This window comes from Glycine soja, chromosome 3 (genome assembly GCF_004193775.1).
Source record: "Glycine soja cultivar W05 chromosome 3, ASM419377v2, whole genome shotgun sequence".
NCBI classification, from domain to species: Eukaryota; Viridiplantae; Streptophyta; class Magnoliopsida; order Fabales; family Fabaceae; genus Glycine; species Glycine soja.
In genome coordinates, this window is record NC_041004.1 from 43,781,665 (window position 1) to 43,791,568 (window position 9,904).

The following is a 9,904-nucleotide window of genomic DNA, read 5'->3' on the forward strand; positions in this document are numbered from 1 at the left end:
TAATGTTTTGTTATATAAACCATGTTTATAAAAAACTATTAAACTTCTAAATCATGGCCTTTTCATGTCTTCTTCACATATACTTCAATAAACAAATAATTATTACTAACAATGGTAAAATGAATTGTACGACCCGTTGGGTCAAACGTGACAAATGGAACTAACCTAAATTATATATGGATCTTATTTTTTTGTCCAGAATCAATGACATATCAAGTCAATCCATATTGATTTATTTTATTTTTTAAAATCTAAATTTATATAAATTCTAAACTAAAAAAAACATCATATTATTATCTTTAGTTATTATCGGGTCAATTCATATTGATCCAATTCTGTCTGGATAATTTTTTTAGTTTAATCCGACTCGATCCATTTTATTATGTTTAGTTATTATACACAAGTACAACTTGATTATAGATTTAATGTTGTTCTTATTGTCAAAATGAGGTAAAAATTATTATTCCATTTGGTATAGTGGATTGACAGCCATTTAGAAATCTTTTATATTCTAGAATTATTCTTATTTTTATCCATTTGGCCTAGCGTGAATTTAAAAAAGATGAAATAAGTGTTTTATTTATCGTTGTTCTTAATTAGCAAGTATTCTATAAATGAATGATGATATTTAAACACCCCTGTATTATAAACATCCGACGGTCACTTCGTATTTCTCTATCTTCTTTTTTATAAAATCATATTATTTATTATATATATATATATATATATATATATATATATATATATATATATCTTTTTTTTTTCATTCTCTCTTTGGGTATGAAATAGCATTTTAGGTTTGTAAATATGTTTTTCCCTTTAAAGATTAATTAGAATTCAAAATTGAAGAAGAAAACATGGGGGACTTTGGGTACGTTAGAGCATAAAACCTGGGCGAGTTTATAATTTAACAGCGAAACGCAAGCACCCCACTCTTGGATCTGATTGGCGAGAATGTCTTCGTCTTCTTCGGGCTTGATTTTCCGAGGGCACGAGGCCCATCCCATGGACGACGCCTATTACCCGAAGCCGCAGAAGCCATGGCTCTCCTTCGGCTACCTCCTCCGCGAACAGCGTCTCCACTTCCTCCTCCTCGGCTTTGTCCTCGCAACCCTCTTCTTCTTCCTCCTCCCATCATCGTCCCCTTCCCAACCCCTTGGAGCCCACGACCCATTCCCCACCCCTTACTTGGAGCCCACCCGCTGGCCCACCAACTCCCGAAGCTACGACGTCGTCTCCGTGCATTCCGTGGGAAAAATCCCTCTCGGGATTAAGCGGAAGGGGCTCCGGATCGTCGTCACCGGTGGGGCCGGCTTCGTCGGGTCTCACTTGGTGGATCGGTTGATTGCCCGAGGAGACAGCGTCATCGTCGTCGACAATTTTTTCACCGGAATGAAAGAAAACGTGATGCACCATTTTGGGAACCCCAACTTCGAGCTCATCCGACACGACGTCGTTGAGCCTCTCCTGTTAGAGGTCGACCAGATCTACCATCTCGCTTGCCCCGCATCCCCTGTCCATTACAAGTTTAATCCAGTCAAGACTATCATATCCTTTTCTTACATTCTATTCTATTCTATTTATTATTATTATTGTGGTGTGTGTTTTGGAATTGGAATTATCCTTAATTGAGCTAGTTTTAATTCACAAGACCAACGTGGTCGGAACGCTGAACATGCTGGGACTTGCTAAAAGAGTGGGTGCTAGGTTCTTGTTAACCAGTACCAGTGAGATTTATGGTGATCCTCTGGAACACCCTCAGAAGGAAACCTATTGGGGCAACGTTAATCCCATTGGTCAGTTCCCATCTCTCTCTCTCTTATCTTCTTTCTGTTAGCAATACCCTATGGTGTGAGATTCGCATGCTCTGCGCCAGAGATGCAAGTTAGTTTAGATTTACAAGACTCACCTGAGAAGTGAGAACCATGGTGTTGCGAGAGCACACCACTGTTTGTTTCTGTGTGTTTTCCTTTTCAAACAAGAGCACTTTTCTTTCTTCAAATTTTTTATATAAAATATTAGTAACAAAATATTTTAAAATCAGACCTATAATGAGAAAAACTTAAAATTTACATTCATTTGGTAAAAAATCCGGAAAAAGGAGAGTCAAACCAACCGTGGTTTTTGGCTTGTGAGACACGTGGGACATCATAACAGGACCACGTTTCCCATACCCTGTCAAAATTATCATGGCCCACGAGGAAATACCTCGTTCCAGGGTCCACCAACGGAGTGTTCAGATCTTTGTTTGTTGTTCTCTCTAGAATCATAATGTGAAATTGCAATGATCACACTCACACTATATTGCACTATAAAAATCATCATCGTAAAAGGTGAAAACTTAAAAGGGCTGATTTATTCTATCCGCATGAATCGAAGAAAGTTTCAAAAGAATCGAAGAAAGTTTCAAAAAAAAATTATAAAAACTTAATCTCATGTTTAATTAAATGAATTAGATTCCATTGAACTGAAAAGGGTTGATACTTGGCGTTTTCAGTACGATAACGACTAACCCACAAGTACAAACTATACAATGTTTGGTGTGGTTAAACAAAAACAAAAGGAATAATATAGTACCCGACAATCATCGATAATCGTGTATAGAATGATTAGAATCACGATTTACTTTCATGAGATTAATTAAGTTTTTACTTTTTTTTGGTAGTATTAAGTTTTTTTATTTGATATTACTTAATAAAAAGTATATGTAAAATATATCATGAAAATACTTGCCATTTCATCTTTAGTTTCCAAAGTAGAAGGATTAGAAATGGAAGGCTTGCCAAAAATTTGACTCCAGATTATTTTTTTTTTCCTTTGTTAAAAAGTAATTCATCCTCTCATTCATTTTCTTTAGTATTAAAACGGCATACCAAATATTGATAGGTGTTCGAAGCTGCTATGACGAGGGAAAGCGTACTGCTGAGACGTTGACCATGGATTACCACAGAGGAGCTGGAGTCGAGGTAATTTTCAATCTGCCTAACATATCTACCTCTTAATTGTTCTATTTTCTTTGCTAATTAATTTCATTTTTCAAGCAAACAAAAATAATTTCAAATTTTTGTTTGTATATCATTTTTTTCAGGTGAGAATAGCTAGGATTTTCAACACCTACGGGCCACGAATGTGCTTAGATGATGGTCGCGTCGTTAGTAACTTCGTCGCTCAGGTAATTAAACTCAAATTTGTTTTCAAGTTTGGAATGCATATGGTGGCTTTCTTAGTCAAGTGTCGCTAATTGGTGGCGTTAATACAGGCACTAAGGAAGGAGCCTTTGACCGTTTATGGGGATGGGAAGCAGACTAGGAGTTTTCAATATGTTTCTGATTTGGTAAGTCATATACTTCTTTTTCTCTCTCGTCTATTAATAATTAGTATGCTGATAAAAGTAAGTCTTGTCTAATATGTTTTGTCTAATCAAATATAAATTTTAGTTTCACATATATATATATATTGTTTCCGATGCTTCAATTGGAAGTAGCTTGACTTTCAAGCCAGAAACACGTGAACTTAATTTCCCCGGTGCATACTGCATATATACACAACAAACAATTCTTGGCTTCATGTAATCACTCTTTTCTTCCGGCATCCATTCACGTGTGAAAGTAGAATTATGGTTGAGAATCATAATTTCAATTCTAATTCAAGAGTAGTGATGGTGAGCGCAAGAGTGGTGACAATATAATAACGGTAAAAGTGATAACAATAGTTGATGATAATACTGACTGTGACATGACATCAATAGTAGTGGGGGCCAATGGTGATGAGGACAAAGAGTAGTTGTGTAATGCGTAGTAATTTAAAAATTCTAATTTGAATGGAAGGCATTAGGAATTGAGAATGGTCAATTTTAGTTATATTACAATTACAATTCTACAGAATTGAATTTTGAAATTGCCGTTTTAATTTTTATTTTTATTTTTTATAAAAAATAGACTTCTAAATTTCATGTTGGCACAGGTGGAGGGGCTGATGCGCCTTATGGAAGGTGAACATGTTGGACCTTTCAATCTTGGAAATCCGGGTGAATTCACCATGCTTGAACTTGCCAAGGTAAAGTAGAGATTCTTGCTCTCATATAATCCTGAATAGAGGAAAACGTCGATGCTTACCTCTTTTTTTTTTTGGTGAACAAAACTCTTATTTTTCACTATGCTTGTAACATTACCAATAGAAATTGGCCACAAAAATGTCTAAGGGCTATGAAGGAATATAAAAGTACTCATGATCATGCACATTACGTGGACAAAACCAAAAGTCAGAATCATACCTCTATGTTATATGAAATGATGCTTACTTAAAGGGAAGCATTTAGGCATCATTCTTAGAAATGAATTGTTGTGCCAAACAAATGGCTCTACTAACCCAGCCACATAAATATAAATGAGGAATGCCAATTGGGAAGAAAAGAATTGGTTTTGTGATAAGATGTTCTATGGTTAACGAACGATAATATTGTATATTTGGTGATGGTGATGCAGGTGGTACAAGAAACAATAGATCCAGAGGCAAAGATAGAGTACAGGCCCAACACAGAGGATGACCCACACAAGAGAAAGCCTGATATTAGTAGGGCCAAGGAGCAACTGGGCTGGGAACCCAAGGTGGACCTACGGAAGGGACTCCCTCTAATGGTTTCTGACTTCCGACAACGCATTTTTGGGGACCAAAAGGAAGGAACAACCTCTGCCTAATTCTTGCTAGGAAAATGGAAATTGAAGTTGCAAAAGGGGATTGTAGTTTGCATTTTCATAGCATTAGCCAGAAAACAGTTAGTGGGATTTCCCATCTCTTCACATTAGTCAGAGCTATATACATAAATTTCCCTTTTGTAGTTTGTCCTTTATGAATTTTTATAGTATGTAATGTACCGTTGATGTCCATATTGATGATTATATTTCTAAAATTCCGACCCTTATTCCCCCTTAGCCATGATATTCGGTACTAAAGTATACAAGAAAGTTTATAAACGTCTAATGATTAATTATGAAACGGAAATATGTCTGAGAATTTACCTTTGGACATGAGTTGCAAAAACATTGAACCTAATGGAGATGTGCCGCATATCAAATTATTCGAATAAAACAGACACAGGATTGTCTTTTCTAATTCTCTTTCCTCTGCATCTTTGTTATTAACTTTTAAGGGGACTTGTATAGATTGGTTTTGCTGGTATTACTATAACTTTATAAGCTTATTAGCCCAATTATAGTATCATCCAATTTTGTTATTGATGTTAACCCAATGGAAATTTTGTGAAACGAAGCTATTTGGAGCTTTGCCACATTTCGCTTTACTTTTTGTAAGTGGACTCCTACCAATTAGGCGAGCACGGGGAAATGGCCACATAATAAAACGGTATATAGGTACATGCCACATGATCACAGTCCCTAACTCCCTACCATAGTAGCACAACAATTTAAAATTTTAAATTGCTGAGTGGTATAGCATGCGGTTTCCTTTCAACCCACAAAGATAGCTTCTTCGCCCGTTTGCTTGCTTTACAATCTTTGGTGATGATGCAACTGTTGTAAATCTCTCAATCCCATAGTTACAAGTCTCAATTTGTTGTGATGAAGCATGAGTGGCATTGCTGGTGTGCTTGTCTAGCCACATTATAATGTCTGCAAAGACTTTTTCGATGTTCTCATCAGTCTCCCCCGATGTTAAGCCATGCCACATTCCAGGGTACAATTTTATGGTCTTATCTTTGCTACTGGCTCGCTCATATAATGCCCTGCTTACTTCTGGATCTGTCACTGTATCAGCTTCTCCATGCAATACAAAAAACGGCAGGGTCACCTGCTCAAAACTCAGTCAATGAACCAAACAAAATCAGGTATAATAAGTATATATAAGAAGTGGTAATTTTTTATTGTGAACTAGATCCAATATAAAATCAAACGAGTTTATAACCTTATATAAGCTGTCTTCAAGGCTCATGCTGATTCTCAACATTTCTAATGCTGTTTTTAGCCTTGGCTTGTCCTGGTATATCAACTTGTTTTTCCTTATCTGCAATGACCCTCATAGGAAGAGGCACATTAGTTAACCCTAGCACTAAATCAACAAGACTTTAAGTCATTTAAGCAAGCATCTCAATTACAATTTACAATATAAACCTCACCCTCTCTCGTTTAGCAGGGTCTTTAAAGGCTGAATCGATGACATCCTTTGTGGGAACTATCTTCCACTTTGGGATTATATCTTCAACTTTAGTTAATATGTTGACCACCACCGGGTGTGGCTTCACCTTCTCTGATATCTGGCTTATTGTTTCAACATTTGAATAAGCCATGTTTAATTTTTACGTAGGAAAAAGTAACTATTCAATTAATGGAATTAATAGAGTTACTCAAATTATTTTTATTCCATTAGTATGATTTATTTTCCTAGACTAAAAATATTGTTTAAAAATTTTATTATTATTTTTAGTTCATACCTTACACATGGGTGCGACGAGAACTGCACCGTCCCAGAATGAAGGGTCCTTTTTATGTAAAAGAAGGCTCACTGCTCCTCCCATGGACTCTCCATACAAGAATCTAGCCTTTGCCTTATACTCTTGCAGCTCTGAAATATGCAAATGAATTATGAGCCATAAAGTTTTGCCAAAATATCTCAGGTTTCAATAGAGTTGAGAATTTAAATTATTTGGATCCATACCGCTGACTGACTTGAAAAAGTCATAACAATCGTTAACGATGTTATCAAATTTTTTTATGTAACAACGAGCACCTTCAGAACGTCCATGCCCTTCATAATCCATACCGAACACAGCATATTTGGCACACGCTAGCCGTACACCACATTCTACACCCATCATGCAAACAAACAAACAAATTAATTAACTGTATTACAAATTTTCATTCTAACATATACAATCATAACGATATGTTTTTCTCCGCACAAATGCACATCAAGTCAAATGCTTGGCTAAATTAGTTATGCTTGCCTACCCAGCATTAAGTTTGGGACAGACAATTTAATTTGGTCCAATGTTGCGTTTTAGTCATGCAAGAGCATTGTTCTAGATTGCTGAACAAATAATGGTCATTTGATACTTATTGAACAACGCATACTTGTGAAAATAAATAATAGCAAGAAGCTTTATTATTCCCCATCTTCGCTTAAAGTCTTCCATATGTATTATTGTCAATGTTTGCACTGTAAACTACTCACTGCAATTTCACAGTGACAAATCATTAGTTATATTTCTCATTATTTTTCAAATCTCTTCAAGGAAATATAATGTTAAACTCTAACTTTTTTCTTTTTTATTTTATAAAAAAAATGCTTAAAACGTCTTTGCAATATTCGACACATATAAATCATAAATTAAATATAAAAAAAATCCAGTTATAATTTTTAATATAAGTGCTAATTTTTCATGTACTATTAATGCAATTTTTTTTACATTACTAATTAATAAAAAATATGTTAAAATTATTAATATATAGCCAAAAAATTTCGTACATTATACAAATATAGTTGTTAGTGATAAAATGATGTGACTAGCGAGATTCACCATCCCATCCCTTCTTTGCCTCCGTGCCTCCCCACACCATGTGTAATTATTACGACCAACTCTGCTGTGGGTTTTACTCGTGCTGCCTCATCTTTCTTTTTCGCCTGATCTTGTTTTAATATAATAATAATAATAATAATAATAATAATAATAATAATAATAATAATACAGTAATTTAAAAAAAAATAGTATTAAAGGTCCGTCGGCAGAAAGGAAAATAATAAAAAAATGAATTAGATAAAAAATTAAATTAAAATATAATGTTAAAGCGTGAGTCACATATTATTTTACTATTTATTTATTTTCTTTTTTATCTTCTTATTTTTCAAACGAACGCACCCAAGTTTCCCTCTAATTGTTGAGTCCACGGCAAGGAAAAAATAAAACAAATTCTTAATAGAATAATACCCCAGATCACTACCAATCATCTACCATTGGCATGTTGTGTACATGTCTGCCCACAAAATGACGAGCACGACCCACTAAGATGAAAATGCAAAAAATATTTTCAGCACGTACATCACTCTGTGTTGGAGAAAAATATTACTATAAAAAATTTTAAAATCTTCTTTTACTTGATTTTTTATTGGTTGAATTTTATATGTATGTGATTAAATATATAAAATGTGAGTGTAAAATATTAAATATTTAGTGATATGCATAAATAAAGTATTAAAAATATATTATCTGCTACATGTCAAACTTTTATTGATAAATTTTTTATTTAAAATAATAAATAAAACATATACCATATAACTACCGATTCTTTTTTCGTAGTACTGTAAATTTTAGTTCGATCCCACCATCCAATACTATAGATCTATGCGGCATGAACCAATACCATAAATAATCCTTTTCGGTCCAACTGTACCCTTACGTGGCTCAATGGTGTTATTATTATACATGGAAAATGGGAAGGCACACCAACCAAGTTTCACAGGTTTCATATTTTGGAATTGAAAGATTGACCGAGACAGTAAAATCAAACCTACGCTGATCTTGACACTCGAAATTTTTGGTGAACAAATGTTTTGCTTGAAATAAAATTAATCAAATGAAGGTGGGTGCAAAATTGGCATCTAGAGTCAGAATAAAAATATCTGTAACTTTATTTTAAAGAATTATATAATATATCGGAGGTTCAACCGCTAAGGAATAAATATTCATGACTTCATACAAGTGTGTGTATATATATATATATTCTTGTCTTCATGGAAGATTGGAAGGAGGTTCAACCACCTACGACAAATATGCTAAGTCGGTGTTATTTTAAAGTGTTTGGAGAAATTCTACATTTTTTAAAAAAATATAATGTTTTTTCTTTTATTCTTAATTAGACGTATAACTTAGTATAAGATTAATATTCGCGCGCTTATTATATAAGTCTTAAGTCCTTGCTATATCACAAGTAAATTGATCTACTCATGTCTCAAAATGCAAAATTTAATCTGTCGACTTAACCACACGAGATATTTGGAAGGAAATTAAAACAAAGTGATGGAATAAAATTGATCATTAATTACCTCTCATGAAGCCACTGCATTCCATACCATAACCTGCAAGAAATAATTAATGAAGCCGAAGTAATTAATCACACCTACTAGGAGAGAGAGAGAGAGAGAGAGAGAGCTAGCTAGGGAGAAAAAATTAGAGGAGTGATGAATTCACCATGGCAAAGGAAAACCAGGCCCTTCGGAGAAGAGAGAGGCAACCATTTGCAAGTGAAGAGTTGCACTCCCCTTGAGTTCCTCCTGTATTCCTGATGTTGCAATCTCCATATATATGTTACCATAACCAGAAGAATATATATATATATATATATATATAGAGAGAGAGAGAGAGAGAGAGAGAGGAGTGTATTGTTGAAAGAAAAGGGAGGAGTTAATTACTTCTTGATATTCAAACTCTAAATCCATATCAAAAAAATCGAAGCCAACGCCTTCCACCAACTTGGGATGAATGATGGATCTGTAATGCACGTAATGGTAGTGATGAAAGTTGTTAACTATAAGTGAAAAGCAACAAGAAGTTACTGCACAGGAATTGAATAGATAGGGGAGAAAGAGAATAACGGAGAACGGTCGGATATATAGAAAAAGAAGGTAGAGTCCTGTTCTTTTGGAAAGAGACGGTGAAGGTGTTTCTTATATATACAAATTTGATTGTTTTTTTTCTTCACTCAATAATTTCCGGTACTTTTTGCCTCAATTAATGTGTTTTTAGTTTTCTATTAGTATAATGAACTGTGAACGTACGTAGTCAATAATTTACATATACTAACCCAACACGTTTTTAAATTAAATTAATTTTTTTAATGAAATAAATAGTAACTTTTATATATTTTTAAAGAGTTTCACTATTCTATACTTTTAT

The 9,904-nt window shown here is 34.2% G+C and overlaps 2 protein-coding genes across 3 annotated transcripts; one reads left to right on the top strand and one right to left on the bottom strand.

Annotated features, from left to right (window-relative positions):
- Positions 1-822: 822 nt before the first annotated feature.
- Positions 823-5,001, top strand: LOC114407377 (UDP-glucuronic acid decarboxylase 2-like). Its single transcript, XM_028370456.1, has 7 exons — positions 823-1,548; positions 1,649-1,796; positions 2,887-2,966; positions 3,089-3,172; positions 3,260-3,334; positions 3,964-4,056; positions 4,485-5,001. Exons 1-7 carry the CDS (start codon positions 955-957, stop codon positions 4,695-4,697), a joined length of 1,287 nt encoding a protein of 428 aa, XP_028226257.1. The 5' UTR covers positions 823-954; the 3' UTR covers positions 4,698-5,001.
- A 98-nt stretch (positions 5,002-5,099) lies between these two features.
- Positions 5,100-9,658, bottom strand: LOC114407378 (caffeoylshikimate esterase-like). Of its 2 annotated transcripts, XM_028370457.1 has the most exons (8): positions 9,421-9,657; positions 9,200-9,290; positions 9,055-9,087; positions 6,670-6,816; positions 6,446-6,576; positions 6,131-6,268; positions 5,920-6,018; positions 5,100-5,805 (listed from the first exon to the last, which is right to left on the bottom strand). In XM_028370457.1, the coding sequence occupies exons 1-8, from the start codon at positions 9,445-9,447 to the stop codon at positions 5,431-5,433; spliced, it is 1,041 nt and encodes a 346-aa protein (XP_028226258.1). In that variant the 5' UTR covers positions 9,448-9,657; the 3' UTR covers positions 5,100-5,430. The 2 variants fall into 2 exon arrangements, with proteins under 2 accessions (XP_028226258.1, XP_028226259.1); XM_028370458.1 differs by lacking the exon at positions 6,131-6,268 and having other exon boundaries at positions 9,421-9,658.
- Positions 9,659-9,904: the final 246 nt, after the last annotated feature.

Coding starts and splice junctions, on each gene's coding strand:
- LOC114407377 (XM_028370456.1), top strand. CDS start 955: ATGTCTTCGTCTTCTTCGGGCTTGATTTTCCGAGGGCACGAGGCCCAT. Junction 1,797..2,886: donor GGGCAACGTTAATCCCATTG/GTCAGTTCCCAT, acceptor AAATATTGATAG/GTGTTCGAAGCTGCTATGAC. Junction 3,335..3,963: donor TTCAATATGTTTCTGATTTG/GTAAGTCATATA, acceptor ATGTTGGCACAG/GTGGAGGGGCTGATGCGCCT.
- LOC114407378 (XM_028370457.1), bottom strand. CDS start 9,447: ATGGATTTAGAGTTTGAATATCAAGAA. Junction 6,817..9,054: donor ATGCAGTGGCTTCATGAGAG/GTAATTAATGAT, acceptor TGATGGGTGTAG/AATGTGGTGTACGGCTAGCG. Junction 5,806..5,919: donor TTGAAGACAGCTTATATAAG/GTTATAAACTCG, acceptor AGTTTTGAGCAG/GTGACCCTGCCGTTTTTTGT.